This window comes from Myiozetetes cayanensis, unplaced genomic scaffold (assembly GCF_022539395.1).
Source record: "Myiozetetes cayanensis isolate MyiCay16 unplaced genomic scaffold, myiCay2020 scf16, whole genome shotgun sequence".
Taxonomy (NCBI): Eukaryota; Metazoa; Chordata; class Aves; order Passeriformes; family Tyrannidae; genus Myiozetetes; species Myiozetetes cayanensis.
In genome coordinates this window covers 16,485,615-16,506,537 of record NW_026087270.1, presented here as the reverse complement: position 1 = coordinate 16,506,537, position 20,923 = coordinate 16,485,615, and the positions used below count along the sequence as shown (strand labels likewise).

General features: G+C 56.8%; 3 protein-coding genes across 6 annotated transcripts in view; 2 read left to right on the top strand and 1 right to left on the bottom strand.

Annotated features, from left to right (window-relative positions):
- Positions 1 to 18: 18 nt before the first annotated feature.
- EXOC3L1 (exocyst complex component 3 like 1) lies at positions 19 to 7,910 on the top strand. 2 transcript variants are annotated; one of them, XM_050311436.1, is made up of 13 exons: positions 19 to 135; positions 1,109 to 1,269; positions 2,464 to 2,683; positions 2,977 to 3,637; positions 3,826 to 3,943; positions 4,110 to 4,235; positions 4,353 to 4,453; positions 4,865 to 4,975; positions 5,113 to 5,242; positions 6,224 to 6,346; positions 6,671 to 6,826; positions 7,191 to 7,315; positions 7,724 to 7,910. In XM_050311436.1, the coding sequence occupies exons 1-13, from the start codon at positions 93 to 95 to the stop codon at positions 7,908 to 7,910; spliced, it is 2,262 nt and encodes a 753-aa protein (XP_050167393.1). In that variant the 5' UTR covers positions 19 to 92. The 2 variants fall into 2 exon arrangements, with proteins under 2 accessions (XP_050167393.1, XP_050167394.1); XM_050311437.1 differs by lacking the exon at positions 6,671 to 6,826.
- A 915-nt stretch (positions 7,911 to 8,825) lies between these two features.
- PSKH1 (protein serine kinase H1) overlaps positions 8,826 to 20,923 on the bottom strand; it is a 32,743-nt gene continuing 20,645 nt past the window's right edge. For 2 of the 3 annotated variants that reach the window (XM_050311446.1, XM_050311445.1), the window contains exons 5-9: positions 12,814 to 18,773; positions 12,275 to 12,337; positions 10,618 to 10,823; positions 9,352 to 9,472; positions 8,826 to 8,951 (exon numbers count right to left, since the gene is read on the bottom strand). In XM_050311446.1, coding sequence (XP_050167403.1) covers positions 18,456 to 18,773 — 318 coding nt within the window. In that variant the 3' untranslated portion in view covers positions 8,826 to 8,951; positions 9,352 to 9,472; positions 10,618 to 10,823; positions 12,275 to 12,337; positions 12,814 to 18,455. The remainder of the gene's footprint in view (positions 8,952 to 9,351; positions 9,473 to 10,617; positions 10,824 to 12,274; positions 12,338 to 12,813; positions 18,774 to 20,923) is intronic. The other variant, XM_050311447.1, reaches the window with a different exon arrangement.
- CTRL (chymotrypsin like) lies at positions 9,869 to 11,856 on the top strand. Its single transcript, XM_050311459.1, has 7 exons — positions 9,869 to 9,920; positions 10,052 to 10,155; positions 10,329 to 10,408; positions 10,627 to 10,708; positions 10,807 to 10,987; positions 11,334 to 11,467; positions 11,701 to 11,856. Exons 1-7 carry the CDS (start codon positions 9,869 to 9,871, stop codon positions 11,854 to 11,856), a joined length of 789 nt encoding a protein of 262 aa, XP_050167416.1.

Genomic DNA, 20,923 nt, shown 5'->3' with positions numbered 1-20,923 from the left:
GAGCGCGGCTGCTCCGGCTGAGGAAACGGCTGCCGGCTTCCTCCGCAGCCCTGCCCTGGCCCCCGCAGCTCCATCCACGCAGCCCGGACACCATGGGCATGTCTGCGGAGGACGGGCGCGCCGCCAGCCCCAGAGGTAACGGGGGTGGTGCGCCCCGGGGAGCGGGCGAGCTGGGCAGGGGAGGGATGCTACTGCTTGCTGCACGTTCTGGGGGCTCCCCTGCCCTCTGCCTCACCAGCCCCTGGACCTTTTCCCTGTGCCGGGGGCTGGTGCCTCGTGTTGTTGGGTGGGGTGGAAGCCTGGCTGTGCTTCCCGATGGTGATATCTGTGCCGGGGGCAGCGCTGCTCCCTGCGCATCTTATCCCCGAAGCTGCTGTCCTCCTCCGGAGCCCCCCCGGACTCGAGGCTGCCAGTGGCTTCCCAGCAGAGCAGGAGCCTGGCTTGGCACGGGGTGACATCGCTTCAGGGCTGCAGGGAGTGGCTGGGGATGGGGTGGGGGAGCGATTAAACTGTGTCCCCCCCATCCCACTGTGGACAGGGACTGGTGTGTGATAACTGCGCTGGTTCTCAGCCCTCCACTTTGGCCAGGAGGCCTTTGACATGGCTTTGGACCCTGTGCCAAGGGGAACACTGGGTCCCCCACAGTGTGGGAGCTTTTGGAAGCTCAGGAGCCTCCCATCCTCACCTTTGCCTGGCTCTCCTTGCTGCGAGAGCTGCCACCTCTCCATCCCTCCTGCTGACTCACTGCCAGAGTCTCAGCCCTGCTGGGGACTTCCCAGCTGGCATCAGAACCCCTCAGCGAACCCACCACTGTGTTTGGGGGAGCAATGGGGATGTGTGCTCGGCCTGGGGACAGCGTGAGCTGGCAGGCTGAGTCACAGTTCCCCAGGGCAGCCTTCTCACTGCCACAGCCACTGTGACAATACCAATCTGTAGCTGTGGCACCTTGTGGGGCCCTTGTGGAAGAACCCACTTGGTGCCATCCTGTCCAGCTTCCCACACTGGGATGTGCTTGGAAGTCTGCTGGCAGCCAGCTTCCTGCCTCCGGCCTCAGGGGCTCTTCCTGCCCCACTTCGCTGTGCTCATTGACCCCTGGCTTCATCCCCAGACGAGGAGTGGCCGGAAGCAGAGAAGGCTGAGAAGCTGGCCAGAGGAGCTGCTCTGAAATGGGCTTCAGGGGTGTTTTACCGCCCCGAGAAACTGGAAGGGCTTGGGCATTACCGGAGCCGAGAGACACAGAGGAACAGCTCCATCCAGTCCCGGCTGAAGGTGGGTGTTTGCCACGGGGACACCCGCAGCCTCACTGCCTCTCCAGGCAGGGATCCCAGCCAGGGTGCCCTCTTGTGTGTTGAATCATCTTTCTGTCCACTTTTGGCAAAATCTTTTCCCTTGGCTGGCGGTTGAGGGGGAAATGGCAGTTGTTTTGGAGAAAAGATCTGGTAACCCCCACCCGCTGCCCTATTCTCAGGCCGTGTCTGAAGTGTTAAAATGAATCTCCCATGTTTCTGACCATCCTTCAGAATAAAACACCGAGGGGGTTCAGCACATCCCACGTGCAGGAGTCGGCGCTCCCATCACTGCCCCGTCCCAGCACCAAAGGCTGCCCTTCCTCACAGCTGGGAGGAGGCACAAAGCTCCAACCTGCCCATGCCTTCAGGTCCCCACAGGGGAAATTTCATTTCTACACATCTGCAAGGGCTGTTCCAGTCCCCCTGCACAACTCCCTCCTCAGGGTGACATTTTTATGTGACCCAAGGAATGACCAATCTGTCTGAGCACTGCAACCTTCTCCTGATTATTTTGGAGATGGTTTCTCCTACTCTTAGTGTGGTTGAATTATCCAGGAGGCAACTTGTTCTAAGTGATGTGGCTGCAGAGAAAGCAATTTAATTCCGGTGATGCTGGGTAGAAGGACAGTGGCACCAGGAGATGGGCATTAGATGGGTGGATAGGGCATGCAAAAGTGCCAGTGCCACTGCAGGGCTGGAAATGATGGAAATCCATTTGGGAGGAGGGTTTGTACAGACACTGAGGTACTTCATGCCATCCATATGCCTTGGGGGGGGTACACAAGGGCCCTGTGGCCTGCTGCTCTTTTGCAGAAACAAAGTAGTATTTTTAAAGTGAAAGGAGACATCTGGTTACTGCTCATCCTGTGGTCTTGGTCACCCCAAAGTGATGCCCTTCTCCCACGTCATGCACAGCAGTCACTGCCCCTCACCCCACCCCCTATGAGCCATTCCTGCTGCTGGAGGGGGTTCCTAGAAGCTGGGTGTGCAGTGGAGCGGGGCCATCACAGAAGGTCCAAGAGATGTAATGGGTGTGATGGCAGGGGCAGGTGTGACCTGTGGGGCTGGGAGAGTGCCTGCAACACAGACCACACAGGGCCAGGACAAAGGGTGTGGGAGTCCCCCTGCCTTGTGGAGCTGCTCCACTGCCCCTCCATCCTCTTCTGCTCCCCAGTCAACCGTGCAGTCCTACCTGGAGGGGGTGAGTGCGGGGCTGGAGCAGCTGCGGTCGGCGGCGCAGGAGGTGCAGAGCGTGTGCCAGGACCTGGGGGCTGCGCGCTGGGCCCTGCTGGACAGCGCCGACCACTTCCAGGGCCTGCAGCAGATGAGGGCGCTGGTGGAGGAGCACGTCCAGCTGGCTTCTGTGGTCCAGGTGCTGCCACAGATCTTCTCAGGTAAGGCACTGGTGGATTTGGGCTGGAAGGCAGAGGGGAGAGCTTCAGTCCGACCCCGGGCTCCGTGCAGGGCTGGTGGCAAAGCTTGAGCAGGTCACTCTGGCTTTGCCTGTTGGGTTTGGAAAGTCTCTGTGGATGGAGATTTCACTGCCTCCCCAGGGCCTGATCCAGCACGGTGTTCCCAGAGCCCCAGACCTCAGCCCCTTCTCCCTGATAACCTGCACCCATCCCCTGGTGCAAACCCCCTTCGCCCCCCGCGCTGAGTCCTGGCATCCCTCCTCCCTCTCCCACAGTGCAGGAGGTTTTTTCCCATACCCTGCAGCTGCTCCACGGGCAGCGTCTCCTGGAGGCCCACGCGGAGCTCATGATGGTGGAGCACCTCCGGGATGACATCCTCTCCCAGCTGCACCTCCGCGGGCTCCCCGGTGCCCAGACAACTGTGCTGTCCTACTTCGGCGGCCTGCAGCAGCTCAACGAGACCCTGGCCAAGCAGCTGTGGGACATCGTGGGCAGCAGCCTGCGGCTGGTGCGGGAGGACCCCGTTCTGTTCGTCACCGCTGTGAGGATCATCGAGCGGGAGGAGAAAATAGATGACACTCTGCTCCTGGAGGCCACCTTCCTGCCCCCCGGCCGCCCCAAGGGCTGGAGGCAGAAGTTCTACCACGTGCTGCAGGACACCATCAGAGGGGCTCGCTTCCATGGTGCTCCCGTGGACGCTGAGGGGCCAGGGCTGGCCAGGCACCTGGCAGCGCTGCAGAGGGACATCGTGTCTGAGCTGCGCGTGGTGAAGGACCTGATGGTCCAGTGCGTCCCGGCTCACTACAACATCCTCAGTGTCTGCACTGCCACCTACCACCAGGCCCTCGCCAGCCACCTCCAGGAGATCCTCCGGGAGGACCTGGACAAACAGGGGCTCTTCCTCCTCCTTGAGTGGGCACTCCACGTGTACCACAGGTGAGCACCGAGCCTGGCACCAACAAAGCAGGGGTTGTTGTGGAGAGCTGGGTTGTTCACCAGCACGTGGGTGGGTTGGGAGAGTGGCTCTGGCTACCAAGGGATGACCAGCAGGAGGACAGTGGGAGAGGTATGAACTCTGGGAAACACAGGTCTTCCCAGCCCTGACCTACCTCTCTGCCTCCCAGCCCAGAGATGATGGGTCACCCTGACCTTCTCCCAGAAGTGGATGTTTCTGCTCTGGGTCCTTTGATGTCTTCTGAGCTTGTGGATCAGACAGAGAGGAGATACGTGGTGAAAGTCAAGGTGAGTGGAGCAGGGACCACCACGGAGCCAAGCATCTGCTCTGACAGCAGCCCCAGACCATGAGCCTGTGGGACCAGGCCCAGGACTCACTGCTGTGCTGTGTTGGGTCTCGAGGGAGTCGGTACTTGACTTCTTGGGCCTCCTGTGGTGGGTGTCCATCCCACAGGCCAGCGTGCTAGAGTGGATGCAGAGGACCCTGGAGGTGGAGTTCAAGGAATGGTTCAGGGAAGAGGAACCCGAGACAGACCACCAGGGATTCTTCCAGTCAGCCCTGCCTGTCATTGTCATGCAGGTGGGTCCCCAGCACCACAGGTGCAGCTGGAGCATGGCCGTGCTAAGAGCTCCCAAAAAGGGGGCCAGGGCCTGCAGGCTCTCCCTGACTCACCTCTACTCTCCTCTCCTGCTGCAGATGCTGAATGAGAACATCCAGGTAGCTTCCTTGATCAATGACTCTCTGCAGCAGAAGGTTTACAACATGGCCTTAGAGGAGCTCGAGGCATTTCTGGGCCGGTTAGTGGAGCCCCTCGCACCGCTGCCCATCCTCACAGATCCTGGGCCCCGTGGGATGGTGGTGGAGATCTGCTGTGGGGCACCCAAGTCTCACCCAGGTCACAGGAGGCTCAACAGCCTCTCTGCCCATGGAGCTGCTGTCTCAGCCCTTGAAGGCATCAGCTCTCAGGGCTCGCTGCCCAAAACGCTTCTCTGCTAAGCCCTACTGTCCCCAGGGGGCCCAGAATGGGTCCCGCTGTCCCACCCTGCCCAGCCACCTGCCACTCTCCAGCCTGATGGCAGATCAGGAAAGAGCCAAGAGAGCTGAGGGGGGAGGTGGGAGGTCCACGTGCCCCCAGGAGCATCCCAGCTCCGTGTCCTTGTGGTGGGACTGCTCTGCCCGCCCCTCAGGGGTTCCTCTCTGTGGTGCAGGCTGCGGGAAGCCCTGGTGCAGTGTGGGAAGGAGCACCAGCAGGACCGGGCCGTGCCCAAGTACTATGTCTCCTACCTCCTGGCCATGCTCAACAACAACCTGGCTCTCAGGTAACCTGCACCAGCACCGTGCAGCTCTTGCAGCAACCCCACCACCCACAGGGAAGCCACTTGCTCCCCGTCCTCCTGCAGGACAACTGTCCCCACTGTGCTTCCCAGGCTACCTGTGCCTCTCTTCTCTCTTGTAGCAACTCTGTCTCCTCCCTGCACCCCGACACTGCCCACAGAGAAGTCCCTGCATCCCTCCAGGCTGCTCTAGACAGGATGCAGAAGAAAGCCTGCCAGCTGCTGCTGGAGGAGCTGCACCTGGACCTGCAGGTACGTTTGTCCACAGCACCTGAGCCTGACAGGGCTGCAACAAACCTGGTCCCAGCAAGAACAGCCTTACAGCAACACCCCAGACACGAGTTATTCCTGCCAGGTAACCCCTGCCATGTGCTCCATACCCTGCTATCATCCTGCAGACATCTCTGCCAGGCTGGCTCCCAGACCTTGATAAACCACCCGATGTCTGTCACCAGCCAGCACTGCCCCGTATCGCTGGGGCAGATGGTTTGTGGCTCCCAAATCACCAACCGACAGAGACCAGGAGCCACAGCCCCCCTAGGCTGCCTCATGCTCCTTCCCATGGCTGTCTCGTGGCAGAAAACCAGCTGGAGAGCGGCGATGTCAGCCTGGAGGATACAAATCCATGTGCAGCTGCCCAAGTCGTTTCCTGCCAGTGTAGTCAAATTTAGCTTTCCTGGAGTCTGGACCAAAAATCTGGAATAATTAACGGCATTGCTATTTAGGGCTTGAGTGCCATGAAAACAAAGGAAGAGCCAAAGGGTGAAGAGCTGCCGGGGCCCCAGCAGAGACAGAGGGAATGTGTGCCTGCAGACAGGAAGACAGGCAAGGACAGCAGGGCAGGAGCTGGAAATCAAAGCCCTCAGCCAAAAACATGCTCTGTCTACACCAGGGAAGTGGGGAGGAGTGGGAATTAAAAATAAAATCACAGCAAGGCAGGCCAAAAGCGAGTGTGTGAGGAGCAGCTTGCTGCCTACACAGGTGACTCAGATAAAGCCCCAGATGGGGGTGTCAGGGAGGGACAGCCCCAGTGGGCTTCCATAATCTCCTAACCCAGACCACTCTTTTGTTTTCGTATTTTGTTCTGGCTGGCAGCAGGGGGTTTTGCAAGGCAAAGTGGCCAGGCAGCAGGTGGGCACCAGCTGTGGGTGTCGTGGCTGCCCTGAGCTGGCAGCTGCTGTGGGAGTGGGGTGACAATGCAGGGCACAGACACTGCTCCTCCACCCCTTTCAGCCCCTGTGCCTGCAGCTGCCCTCCCGCAAGTGGCTCTCTGGGTCCCAGCTCGTGGGCAGCATGTGTGAAGTGATCGACAAGTATGCAAAGGACTTCTCCCGCGTCAGGAAACCCCTCTTCACGGTACTGGCTGCGCTTGGGATGGCTGCTTGTCTGCAGGGCAGGGAGGCTGGGCCGCTGGGTGCCACGCTGGGGTGCAGGGGATCCAGTCACTGCTGAATCAGGGAGCCTGCATCCTCCAGAGCAGCCCAGAGAGCACCACCACACAGAGGTGTTCAGGGCTTCCCCCAAATCCAGCTGTTTTCTCTGTGCCTTCAGCCGAGGGTCTTCCCAGCAGGTTGGCCACGGCTTGGTGTCGCATCCGGCCCTTTTCCTCTTTGCCTTTCCCTGGGGAGGTGGGGTCTGACACGCAGGCAGTGCCAGCACTGACAGCTCTCCCCTGCCCAGCTCCTGCTGATGGAGAGCGAGCTCCTGGTGGCGAGCCAGTACCTGCGGGCGCTCATGCAGAGGAAGATGGTGTGCAAGAGCGAGGAGGAGCGGGGCCAGCTCTGCGAGCGCCTGCTGCAGGACGCCACCCAGCTCCGGGAGCTCTTCTGTGGCCTGGTGAGAGGGGCCTGGGTGCGCTGGGGAGCCGGGGCTGTGCCCCTGGAGGGCACCATCACCCCGTGAGGTCGGTTAAAGGAGCTCACAGCTCACCCTCCGTCAAGTGGGGTGGGTACATCAGCCCACAAACAAGACGTGGCTGTTACGCCTGGGGGGTTTGTGAGGCCAAGATGGGGAGGAAATGGCTGGATTAGGGACTTGGGGAACCATCACCCTGCTCAGCAGCCCCTGGTGGGTGGGACATGCTCAGTGGGAAGAAAACAGCTGCAGAGAACCAGGTCCCCACGTGGGCACTGAGGACACAGCTGTGTCTCACTGTGGTGACTTCACCCCTCATCTCACACCTGGCTGCTTTCCCTCCCAGGGCCTGGATCAGGGCCAGCAGAGCCTGGAGGCCGTCTTTGCTCTGCGGGAGCTGATCTGCCTCAAAGACCCAGCACTGCTCAGCCTGGAGGTGCTGGGCTTCATCACCAAGTACCCTGATGCCAGGTAAGGTACCTCCAGAGAGAAGGGGTAGGTGGGAGTCCATCCAGGAGAGCCAGTCTTGGGTTGGACCCCGTGAGGTGACACTGCAGAGCAGGCAGAAACCTGAGCCTTCTCCCCCTTCTCCCTGAGGTTTCCTTTTCCCATGCTCCAGATTTGAGGTGTTCTTGCAAAGCCCCAGGGGCGAAGAGGTAAAGGAAAAAGGAGTTCTGCTACAAAACACCAAATTGGAAATGTCAAAACCAAATTCACATGTGCTGGGGGGGGAAGGGGTGTATTTGCCTGGTGCAAAGTCCCGGCTCTCCCCTGGCCTCAGCGTGGCTTCCCTGAATCACGGGAGGTCTGTGGGACACAAGCACACTGTGGGTGGTGGGTCAGCAGCTCGCCCTGACTCACCTGTTCCTCTCTGCCCAGCGACGAGCACATCTCCACCTTGCTGGACCTCCGGGGCGACGTCTCCAAGGAAGTGCGGCACGTGGTGCTGGAAATGATGGCCCAGCACCCCCAGGCGCTGCCCGAGGGCTACCGGCCCATCTTCAGCACCATCCTGGTGCCTGTGCCAGAGCTGCCCTTCTGCCTTCGCAAGGGCAAGTGTGCCTGACACTGCCCCTCAGCCAGCTCCCACTGCCCCCCACGCAGGGATGGACCACAGGGGCATCTCTGCAGCTGCACGGGGGGAATGGAGGTGACATGTGGCATCCCCTGCACGCAGCACCATGCCCTGCCTTGGGGACAGTCTGGATATGTGCCATCCTCCTCTGGTCTTGCCTCACTGTCCCCTGCAACCACCAGTTCTGGGATACCTGGATCAGGGGAAATCCAGCCTGTAGCTGTTTTTACCTGGATCAGGGGAAATCCAGCCTGTAGCTGTTTTGCTGGCCTTGCTGGGACAGTGACTGAGGGCTGCTCAGGCCTGGCCTGTTGCCTGCAGGGAGGAAGAGATGTTGCAGAGCAGACAAGAGTTTGCAGCTGGGGCAAATCCGTGTCTCCATGGGGCTGTAGGGATATTTGGGTTTCCCCAAGTCTCCAGACAGCTCCCTGAGGCAGCAGGTCCAGTCCATGGAGCCTGCTACAATCCCAGCTTCCAGGCAGATTGGAGTCTTACTGAGAGCAGGCTGGCAGAAGGGTTTTAGGCATGGGAGGTCCTCTGGATTCAGGTGTTGCTGCTCCAGCCTAGGCCCTGATGGCCAGTGGAGAGCAGCTCAGCCAGCTCCTCATGGCCATGGAGAAGGGCACCAGGTGGTCTCCCTGCCCTGGGCAGTGCCATCAGCTCTGAGTTCCTGCTGACCTGCCAGACTTCTTGGCTCTGGCTCGTTTGCCAGTGTCCAAAACAGGACTGGAGTCCAAGGTTCTCCAGCTGCGTAGAGAGCGTGGCTGTGTCTGCTGTGTCGAGCATCCTCCTGCTCCAAGGTTCCTCCGTGATGGGAGCACCGCCCTGAGCTCTGGCTCTCCCTCCATCCTCTGCTGCTGCTGCCTGGTCCTGGTCTCCTCCCCAGGTGCCATGAGAAGATGAGGAGCAGCCTGTGTCTCTGCCTACATCCTTGTGCCTGCAGCATCCCTGCAGCGCCCTGGGAGACCTCCACGCTCTGCCACGCTTCCTGCCCTGGGGTGGGCTGCATCCTGCTGTCCTTGTGTGGCACCACTGCTGGAAATAAAGGCCTGAACTGTGCACTTGCTCCCCAGTGTCCAGGCTCTGCTGCCCAGAGGGTCAGGACAGGGATCGCGGGCATGTGGGTGGCACGGGGTGGGGGAGGAACCATCCCTGTGTTCAATCACCCCAGAGCTGGCTCCCTGCACCTGGTGCCACCTGGGAAATCACCCAGGGACAGGGGGATGAGGGAGACACTGCATAGCCCAGGCCCAGGATGGGGTCAGGGTCAGGCAGCTGTAGTGCTGGGGGGATGCTCAGTGGTGGGCTCAGCCTCACCTTGGGGAGATGCCCACTGCTCTCCTTGGGGCTCACCGTGTGCTTGCCCGGCTGGCCACAGCTCCCACCTGCCTGGGAAGGTGTCTGCCCTCCTCACCTGCCCCCACTGGCTCACCTGTACCAGGGACGTGGTTCAAAGGGTGGCTCTGAGCCCTGGGAACATCCAGCTGGGACCAGCACTGGCCCAGGCCAGGACTTCATGGCTGCATGGAAAAACATCTCTGGTGCCAACAGATCTGAAACAGATTTGGCACAGGATGACCTCCCACATCCCAGGCACTGGTGCCCATCCCACCACGTCCAGCCCCACTGCTACCCCAGCTGTGTGCCCACAAGCAGCCCCCCATGCCCCCTATCACAGCCCTGTGGTGCTCTCCCCTCCCCAGCTCCACAGGCTGCAGTGAGAACTGACACAACTCGTTACAGCAGCAGCCCAAGCACCCCAGGTGCCTTCCAGCAGTACCTTCCCACATCCCTGTTTGGAGGGGCACGGTGTGTGCCAGGCCTGTCACTGCTGCCCACAGCTGACACAAGGCCACAGGGGGACCTTGACCTGCCTAGCTACAAGCCACGTGGCCTCCTGGCCACTATAAACTCGTGGGCCCCGGGGGCTCAGCCTGCACCTGTCCAGGATGGCGTTCCTGTGGGTAGTTGCTTGCCTGGCCCTCGCCAGCACCGTCTCTGGTAAGTGCTGCCCATGGGTGCAAGGAGGTCCTCAGGGTGCAGCAGGACACATGGGATATGAGTGCACCAGCCCCCAGATACAAGCCCTGAGCTGTTGGGGTCACCCTTGTGCCCGTCTGCCTGTCCCACAGGGTGCGGGGTGCCCAACATCAGCCCCTCGGTCGCCTACAGCGAGAGGATCGTCAACGGGCAGAACGCCGTGCCCGGCTCATGGCCCTGGCAGGTGTCCCTGCAGGTACAGCACCGTCCCAGCCCCGGGCAGGGGCAGTGCCACAAGCACTGCAGTGGCACAGCCAGCAGGGTGCTGTGCCTGGGAGCTGGGTGGGCACACAGGGACCTCTGACTGCCCCCAGCCTGGGGGTGCTCAGCCTGCCCGGCCCCAGCTCCTCCTCCCTCTTTGCTCCCCAGACCCTCAGCGGATCCCACTTCTGCGGTGGCTCCCTCATCAACCAGTACTGGGTCGTCACAGCTGCCCACTGCAACTTCAAGTAAGGAGCCACGCCTGGCCAGGCCACACCGGTGCCACTGTCAGGGCTCTGCAGCGTGCTGGGCATTGCTGAGTGGCACTCGGGTCAGCCCCAAAGGCCTGAGCGGCCCAGGGCTGCTTCCTCCCCAGCTGTCCCCACGGTGGCTTCCCTTGGGTTCCCGTTCCCAGCTGGGGTGTTGGATGCCCCACGCCCCCCTGACTCTCTCTTACCTCTGGCAGCCCGAGCGCCCATGTCGTCGTCCTGGGGGAGTATGACCTGAGCTCCAGCGCCGAGCCCATTCAAGTGAAGACGGTGTCCAGGGTGAGCGGGGCAGGCGCGGTGCCGGGACGGGGCTGCAGCCCTGCGCTGTGGCTGCTCCCACGGGGCAGGGGATGAAATGCCACGGTGTTTCTCCGCAGGCCATCACCAACCCGGGCTGGAACCCCAACACCATGAACAACGACATCACCCTGCTGAGGCTCTCCACGCCCGCCCAGCTGGGATCCCGTGTGGCCCCCATCTGCCTGGCCCCCGCCAACCTGGTTCTGCCCAACAACGCCCAGGCTGTCACCACCGGCTGGGGACGCACCAACCCCAACTGTACGTGTGCTGTGGCTCCAGGGAGGGCTGCGTGTGGCTGCTGCTCCTCCTGGGGGCTCTGAGGGTCCAGGGCTGTCTGAGGGGGTGACACATCCTGCATGTGTGGAGGGAGAGGGAGGTGGGCAGTGGAGTGACCCTGTCTGAGCGTGCACAAGCGTGCAGCTCAGGGCTCCATACACAGAGTGATCCTGCCCGAGGAAGGAGGGGTGTGTTGGCACAGAGGGGGAAAGTGCTTTGCATGCTCCCCATGTGTTCGGGACCACCAGCGGGAGCTTGCCCAGGGCACCCATGTGCTTTCCAGGAGACCTACCAACACTGAGGTGATTTAATGGTGCTTCTTCCCTAGCTCAAGCCTTGGCAACGTCCCTGCAGCAGGTGGTCGTGCCCCTGATCTCCCAGAGCCAGTGCATGCAGTACTGGGGCAACCGCATCACCAGCGCCATGATCTGCGCCGGTGGGGCCGGTGCCTCCTCCTGCCAGGTAAGGAGATGAGCTCCTGCTGCACCACAGGGTGGGTGGAGGAAGAGAAAGAAACCTGGGGTCTTGCTGAGCTCCCACTGCATCGCAGGGAGGGTGGATATACCATCCTGCATTTATGCAGCCAGAGATTGAAGCTACAGCACGCGGCTGCGTGCAGGGGAGCAGCTGGCTGGGGTGGCAGGGGCCGGTCTGGAGCGTGTGCCAGGAGCACTAAGCACGAGCCTCCTCCACAGGGTGACTCCGGCGGACCTCTGGTGTACCAGAGCGCCAACGGCTGGGTGCTGATCGGCATCGTCTCCTGGGGAACCTCCAACTGCAACACCCGCACTCCGGCCATGTACACCCGCGTCAGCCAGTTCCGCAACTGGATCGACACCATCATCGCCTAAGGCCACAGCTGCCGGCTGTGCCATCCCTTCACTGGGACTAATAAAGTATCAGAGTTCGGTTGTGCCGAGCACTGCCTCCCTGCCTCCTTTCTTCTCGTGACGCAGACCAGGGTGGAAGGCACATGGGGGAGCCTGGGGCACCCCGCGCTCCTCTGCTGAACCCAAGAACTCGCCAGAGCTGGAGCTCGGTGCCCAGCAGGGACCCAGGGGGAGGTGTGAAGCCAGGACATGATGCTCGGGCAGAAGGGGAGCAGGGCTGGCTGTGCCTCAAGGGCTGCTCAGAGGGTCTTCAAGCACAAGTACCTACACCCTGGCACCAGCCCAGAGACCACCAGAGCACTGAGGGTGGGAGAAGGGTCCTTCCACTGACCCAGGGGGGAGGTTCCACCAGGGAAGGGGTTGTGGAGCTGTAGCTCACCAGGCTCAGCACCAGAAAACTCAGCTTGCAGTGGAGGGTGGATGCTGGCAGGTTCACAGGATCCTAAAAGAGATGTGGGAATGGGCCTTGTGGGCAAAGGAAACTCCTGGCTACAAGAAGCTTCAAACAGGAACTGACAACTGCAGCACTGTGGGTCATCTGCTCTGTGTGCTCAGGTCACTATCAGCCCTCCCACCACAGGGACAGAGTCCCCTGCCCCTAAAAAATCCCCTCTTTTCCAGGAGGAGGTGACTCAAGAGGGGTGTGACTGATCATTTGATGTTATAGGTTTTGCTCAGAGTGAAACTGTAGAGGTGACAAGTGGCTGTGTGCAACCCAGAGCATTTCTCTGGCCCAGCTGGCCACCTTGCAGCCAAAGAAAAGTGAAGACAATCTCCCAAAGTGCCTGTTAAGCCTCCCAACCCCGCCTTCCAGCAGCAGGCTGAGTGCCTGCCTCACCCAGAGCATCCCATGGACACCCCAGCCCTGCACCAGGTCCCCCTTGGGCAGCTGCTGCGATAAATCAGCGAGCTGTTTACCTTCTTGCTGTGATCCAAGAACATGTTGGAGAGGTGAGCAGCTCCTGGCTTTCCATGTGTCTACCCATCGTTCCCAGCCTGGAAATCGGCGCCTTCCAGCAGGGAGCCCACAGGTGATCCGGGAAGCAGAAGTAAGGACAGCAGAGCCACGGGGTACACAGAATACATGGACATGTTTTAGCAGACCGAGTACACCAAATAAATAATTCTGTACACTCTAATTGTAACATTACGGACTAATTACAATGATTCCAAACTCATCCACAGTCCCTGGAGTGATGCCAGGACTCAAGAGGGTAAGTCACAGAACGGGACACTTCTCAAAACAGTCCCATGAGGAGACTGAGTGGATATGACCGGAGTTACCTCCAAACAATTCCAACCCAGCACCGGAAACCGGGCAACCAAAAATAACATCGAGAGCCGGAAGGTCTCGGAGCCCGAGAGCTTCCCGGGAGGTGTCTTTCCGTAGTGAGAGGCAACAGGAAAACTCGAGGCATCTGAGCATCCACGCAGGGGCTGCTGGTTTGTGACGCAGCTCGCTGGGGCCGTGGAGCTGTCCCGTCATCTCTTCCCCATCCAGCAGACAGAGAGTGCAACGACACCCACAACAGCAGCGAGAGGCTCGCCCGTCACGCAGGAGGGACCTACAGCGCTGCCAGGCAGGGGAGGACAGGGAAGGAGGAGCAACTGTCACCAGGCAGAGCTCCCTCTGCTCTCAGGACACCGAGGGCGGGAGGTGTGCGATGCCACTGCATCCCTGCTGCTTCACATTGATTCCTTTGGGAAGGCTCCTGCACGGTAAGGCACAGCTGGCACCCGAGAGCTGCGTTCCTCATCCAGGATGAAAGAGGGGACTGAGTGGTCAAAGAAAGCACCATAACCCTCCCAGGAGTGGTGAAGGCAACTCAGAGCTGGGTGTGTGGCACAGAAGTGGTACAGGCACTTTGTGGTGTTTTCCAGGAGGAAGCCGAGTGGGGGTGAGAGGCTGGGACAAACCACCCTCCCTGCAAGTCCCAGGGTTCACACTGCTGCCAGAGAACAGTCTGCAACTCCTCCTCCCCCCAAAAAACCCATCTCTGTGCTGCTCTGCATCATTCAGAAAAATAAATTAAGTGAAACAATTGAGATTTTAATTTACGCCACCTCAAACCTTCCAAATCTCAAGTATCATCACTTAAATATGGTCCCACACTGCACCACAAGGGGCCTGTGACAGCCCCACAGTAGTTGCCCTACGTGGTACAAGATCATATTGAGCTGAGCCTGCACTGCAGGTCCTCAAAGGGAGCCTTCTCCCATGGGTGCTTTTACCTTGCCCCAGACTCAGCACAGCTCCTGCAGAGCCAAAGCCAGAGCTGCTGCCCAGTAGCAGAGGGAACCATCATTCCCATTCCAGTTTGTGCATGAGATAAAAGCTGACTCTCTTAGTACTTCAGCCAAACACTGGGGTAGAAAACCCAGGCTGAGAAACAGAGCAGGGTCTAAGTAAGAATGTAAATTGCCAGGACAGAAAAATCTGACCTAAAAGAAGGAAATATCCAGATTCCAAAGAGTCTGAGGGTGTATCACATCCAAAACAAACACGTAACACGGGCCCTGCACTGCAGCTGGTTTCCACATTGCTACTGAAGCCAGCAGGTCTGAAACCTTTTGTCTGGGCTTAAGCTCCTCACAAGGCTCTAAAGCTTTCCCTCACACAGGGCTGTACTCTTCCAAGAACAACCCAGACCAGGAGCTGGCAGGAGCATCTGGATGCTATCACAATCTCAGTGTTAAATAGCACAGGCTTCTTTTGGATTGAAGGAAGGGGGTGGGTTTCAACCACTGGGTTGACATGTTAGTTTTTTAGAAGCCTGAGAAAGGTGAGAAGTAAATTAAACATAGACCAGTAATTGCTGTTTTAGCAGAAAGCATAGAAAAAATCCACTATGCACTCAAAAATCTGGATGTCAACCTGTAGAGCCCCTAACACTATTTCTGGAAGACCTTTTCACATTCTTTTCCAGTAACCTTCCAAAAAAAAAAAAATCAAGGAATCAACGTTCTTTGAAGCTGTAATTCTCTCCCCAAAGAGAGCAGCCAAACTCCCAGGACAAAAGGATGGGATTGTTTTACACAGTACTGCTAAGTTCCAAAAGACAAACAACCCTAATTCTCTTTACTCCTTAAAACTGCATTTCCCTGAAACAGAACACTCTGGGAAGCAACACCCTGAGCTGCTCCACCATGTCTCAAGATAAGAGAAAGTCCCAAACTTACTGCCCAGAGAAGCTTTGGGTGCCCCATCCCTGGAAGTGTTCAAGGCCAGGGGTTTGGAGCAGACTGGTCTAGTGGAAGGTGACCCTGCCCCTGGCAGGAGGGTTGGAACGAGATGAGCTTTAAGGTCCTTTTCAACCCAAATCACTCCAGGATTCTGAACTGATTCCAGCCTCAGCATCTTCAGGCTTTGCTTTCCTGCAGTGTCCCCCAGGATGGGCAGCTGATGAACACCCAGGACTAGGTCCAAGCCCAGCCCCCAGCACACCAAACCCGCTATTCCTCCTTGTAAGAGCATCTCACCCAGGAACAGCGGGCTGTGTTCGGACAAGGACACACCACGATTTGCCACTAGGTGTCATTCCAACTCCATTTTCACTGCATGAGCCAAAGTAAGGACAACAAAAAGTCCTCACAGATTTGCATCCCAGCACAAAGACTGCACTCAGTGATGGTCTGGAACAGGCAGTTGTTACCTGTGTTCTCCAGCACACACTGGACTAAAGGAAGGCTTCAAAAAAACCCTGTGAGCCAAATTAAGAGCCACCATTAAGAGCCAAAGAAGGATGTTGAAAAAATTAAACTGAAGAGAAAAAAACATTTCAGAGAGATTTTAGCTTCTAAAATCCCCAAACAAGGCACTCCTGAAAAGTGTAAACTCCTGAGGCTTAAGACCAACCGAGCACAGAGATGCTCCTGTGCAATGAAGACAGATGATTAAGGCAATTCACAGTGAAGAGCTTCTTAGAGGACAGATTGAAGGCACCTGGACTATGGCTCAGAATTACAGCACTTTGCCTGTCCCTCCCTTCACCTGACCCAGATGAAAACACGCCCCAATTGCAGGGATAAAAGCACCCAAGGAATTGTTTTTAAGCTGGACCTTCCAACGTGGCACTTGGATCTTCACAGTTTTCCAGACAGACTAAAGGAAAGATCACTGAGGACTCCAGGGACACTTGGAGGGAGCTCTGCTCATCTCTCCTCTGCCCACACATGTTTTTGTCTGGGTGCAAGAGTTCCTGTAAATACCAAATTTAGACAAAGAAGGGGGAATGAGCCAGCAGCGTTCTAATCGAACGATGGAAGGAAAGCCCAGAAAATTTTCCCCAAGTTTACATTGATTTTTTCCATGCAAACCAGAAAACATTGAATTTGTGAAGAGAATTAAGAGTTCCTTTTTCTAGAAAAGCCAAAGCCCCTTATGGGATGGCCTTGGTCCTCCTGCTGTGATTCCCAAGAAGTGGAAGCCTGAGGACCACAAACCCCTCCGTACCACGGAGAGGCAGAGATCCAGTATTGCTCATGCATGTGATGGATCCTCCCTTGTGCCAATTCACCCCCAGGCACAGAGCATCACCACCAAAACCTGACACTGCCAGGAACCTACACAGCAACATCCCACTTCCCACGACACATTCCACCCCAAAGTCACCGCGGATGGCATCGCTCTGAACTCTTCCCGGCGAAAAACAAGTTGTGGAAGAGAGCAACGAAGCAAAGAGTGTCTCAGATGAGAAGATTGTTTTCTGCTTTGTGAAGGTGGAGAAACAAGCCTGGACAGCCCACAGCTCAATGTCCTGACCTCCTCCCCACCTTTATTTCTCCCTCATCCCACAAGAGAACACAAATGCACGACGCCTGAGCATTTTGATGGTCTAGTGGTCAACAGGAAAGGTTTCAGGTTCTAGAAAGACTGGCTCAGTTCATCAGTGTGACCCCCTCACACCGGCAAAATACCTGTTTTAGGGCTAAACATGCAAAATAATCTGGGGAGGGCCATGAGGGCACTGGGGAGGTAAAAGAGCTCACAGTGCCTGGGGTGTGATGCTCCAAACACACCGAAGACCCTTCGAGGAACGGCTCAGAACCAGAAGCGCTCCGAGGGAGCATCCTGCCATCACCTCACATGCACCCATGGTCCAGCTGATGCTGTCTCAGAGGGGCTCCTGCTTTCAGAGAGCTGTTCTGCAGTGGCACAAGGGACACTCAGTCCTTTATGAAGCAAAATGTGGCGAGCTGGCTGCTCTGTCAGAAATCAATCCTGGGAAAAGGCCACGCTCACCAGTCCCTTGAGCTTGCACGTCCTGCACCTCCCACCAAGAGCCAAGCAAGCCCTTCCCAAGTGCACAGCACGAAGCAAACTGGCTTCATATGAAAAGTTTCAAAACCCAGCATTCTCCTTCCCTGCAGATCTTGTCTCTGCTACCACGAGAAGCCAAATCCACCCTGGGACTGTGCCATCAGCCTCACTTTGCTGCTCTGACTAGCTGGGAAGATAACTCAGCAGGCTTGCACAAAGCTCAGCTCTGCAGCTCCCACTTCTACTAAGAGTCCTTCACAGGAGAGCCCCATATCACCCCCACAGCACAAGGACACCTGAAGGGCAGCTTTTTCCTGCTGAATTTAAGTTCTGGTGCAGTGACATGGTCCGTAACACAGTGGTTAAAACCCATCCCAGCTTTGGGGTGGGAAGCACATCCCTACAAATTCCTTCCCTTCCCTCCCCCCTCTCACCTTAGCACAGACAACTCGACTTTCTCAACTCTTCCTTTGAAGTGTGCAAGGTGTGTAACAGGTCACAGACACGACGAGAGGCACGGCCCAGCAAGAACAACAAACCCTGCCCGGCAGGCACTGGGTCTTGCTGCAAACAGGGGAAGGATGATTCAAGGGGCAAACCCTTGACGTCATCGGGGCGAGCAAAACCCTCGACGAGTAAACCCCTTGATGTCATCGGGCGGATGGCAGCCCTTGGGGGAAACCTCGCAGCTTCCCAGGCATGGTGGAAAACTGCTGTCTGGCATCTCTTTGGCGAGGAGCTGGTGGGCAGCCGGTGAGTCAGAGCTATCCCACTTCTGACTGCGTCTGACTCACGCCAGCCCTGCTGCAAAGGCACCACGGAGTCTGACTAAACCAGCCCCAAACCTGTGTGCATCTCTTAATTTTTCAATGCACACACCCCCCCACACACGTGTATGTGCACACACGGACGTGCACGTACAGGACAAGTGATTTTGGTTGGGGTTTTTGTTGTTGTTGTTGTTTTATGGGGTTTTTTTCTCCCCGCACGCCAAGCGAGAGAAACTTAACGTCCTGGAATTAATAAATAACTATGAACAACCCAAAAGCTCCCAGGATACAGAGAGAGAGAGAGCTCTTCTCCCCAGGTGGCCCCTCAATTTTTGTATTGCTCGGTGCTCTGAGCCCACGAGGGTTTCCCCCTCTCCCCGTTTCCAGCACAGCTGGCGGGGCTCCCTGTCCTCCGCACCGGGGTGGGGACACCTTCCTCGTGGATGGGGCGGGGGAACACCTGGAGGGAGGGAGGGAGGGAGGAACCTGGAGGTTCCTCGTGGAGCGTGTGTGCAGACGCCTGGAGAGGCTCAGCCCGTGTACTGCTGCTGGTAGCGCAGGTTGAGCTCCCGCAGCTCCCGCTCCCGCACCCGCCGCGACTTGTTGGACTTGGTGGAGCGGCTGGAGCGGGTGGACTGCGCCGACTTGGTGCTCTGGCAGCGGGAGGACGCCCTCTTGAGCAGGTTTTGGGAGATGGAACGGTGGAGGTTCTTCATGGAGGAGGAGGCTGCCATGCTGACCACCCAGGGGTGCTTCAGGGCCTGCAGGGCCGTCATCCTGTCGCCGGGGTCCACCGTGAGCAGGCGGTCGATGAAATCCTTGGCCAGGTTGGACACGCTGGGCCAGGGCTGGAACGCAAAAGAGCTGATTAGAATGAAACACCCCCGGCACGGCTTTGCTGATTAATCGATTCCTCCCGTGCCCAAAAGGCACTTTGGGGCTGTTCTGCTGCTTCTCTTCTCTTTTATCCTCAGACCTTCAGATCTGCAACTGACAGTATTGCCCAAGGAGGATGAGACACAATCACTCCAAGTCAGGGGGAGAGAGGCTGAATTAGTGGGAAATGCACAGGAACTGTAGCCCATTGAAGACCCTCCCCAGTCCAACCAAGGGCTTTGTATCTGTCAAATCCATTATTGCACAAACATCAGCCCTATCACTCAGAGGATGGATCCTGACAACGAACCCCTGGGGCTCTTCTGACTCTCCATCTTAAGGCACACATGCAGGGAGCAAGCACTGACCTCTGCACCAATCCCTAGAATCAAACCTAAAGAGAATTTTCTGCTGTGGAACTTGGTCTCACTCCCACATGGGAATTTAGATGTTGCAACTGGTCAATCCTAGAACGGAGTTTCAGCCCAGCTGGAAACAACCCCATAAAATGTCCTAAATGTATAGAAATGTTTGATATAAGCAATTTTCAGGAATTTTTACCAAAGAAAAGAGGAAGGAATTTCTCTTACAAAATGCTGGTTTTAAAGACACAAGCCCCAAATAATTAATAAGACATATTAAATATCCTCCCAGCACACCCAGGAATGGCCATAACAACTTATGAGTCAAACACCTACAGCCACACACGCTGGGATTGTTTTCATTTCTGACAAAATACCATATTCACACTAAGGTGGGAAGTGAGAACATTTCCTTCAGCACGAGGTTAAGGCTGGGCTGTGGACAAAGTTAGGAAGAAAAACGTGGCACAATGGACTGTAAGGGTGGAGAGGAGGAGGCAGCGTGGCCACCAGAAACCCCCACGTGGAGAACTGAGCTGGGCAAGGGCAGCTTTCTGCAATCACAGGGTGTTGTGTGGGTCTCACCCCTCCTGAAACCACCAATCCTGGATTTTTAAAGCCTGAGCAGATTCCTGCAATGAAGATTTTGATACAGTAATGGTGACCACATACAAACACATACAGGGAACTGAGTGAAAACACCCTGTCTCTCATTCTTCTCTTCCTTGGGTGAGGAAGAAAAGCACCCAGCTATTTTAAAACTCAGGTTCCACTGACTGTACAGCCAGATGTAAAGCCTTTTCCTCGTGCAAGAGGTCTTAAAAAAGGTATGTCCTGATTTTTTTGAGGTTTGCAATTCGTTGCTACTGAAAGCATTTTTTTTTTGCTTTCAAAAGACTCAAAGGTACCAGCGAGAGAGCAGATCCCTGGGAGGATTTTATAATGAAAGGGAGGATGGTCTGAGAGTTACAGCACTGCTCCCAGCCCAAGCCAGGAAAGGTGAATTCGGGCTCTAACTGAGCTGCCAGGGGGAGCAGGGTACACACAATCTTATTTTACAATGACTAAAACACTCTGCCTTACTCAGCTGAAGGGGGATATATGATCACTGCCAGCAACTGTGCAAGAGAAGAGAGTGAAAATGATAGGAACTACTTGATATAAAGAAAATACCGCTACATGAATAACTAAAAGTGTTCCTGAATGTGTTCAGGATAGAAATGGAAACACTCCAGGGAGTTCAGGAAGGAAGCACAGCTTTCTCCTGTAGATCAGACACCACTTCTGCGCTTTGAAACCCCATCCAAAATCCCCTCCCCTCCACATTTCAAGAACTAAATCAGTTACCAAAAAAAAAAATTCTAGGTAAGGTACTTCATTTTGTTAAATAACAGCGAAGGGAATCAACTTGCAGGGTTTAGTCTTCACTGGCATAATCTCAGCTAATCCCAGGTGGTACCATATGTCAACTGGCAACACATCACCTCCCCTTCCCACTCGGGATCTCCAGTTACAGACCTCTGGGCTCTCTCCTCTTGATGGACAGATCCAAATGAAACCCAGCAGCAAGAGGTTTTGCCTCCACTTTTCCAAGCTTGCCTTCAAAAACTTCTATATTTCTGTAGTTTTTTTTTTTTAAATGAATCATTTTCAGCTATTCATTCAGTTAAAATCACAAAGTCATCATTACCTGCCTACACCCCATCAACCTCCAATCCTTTCTTTCCTTCTCCTCCTCCCAGCAGCCAGAGCTCACCCCG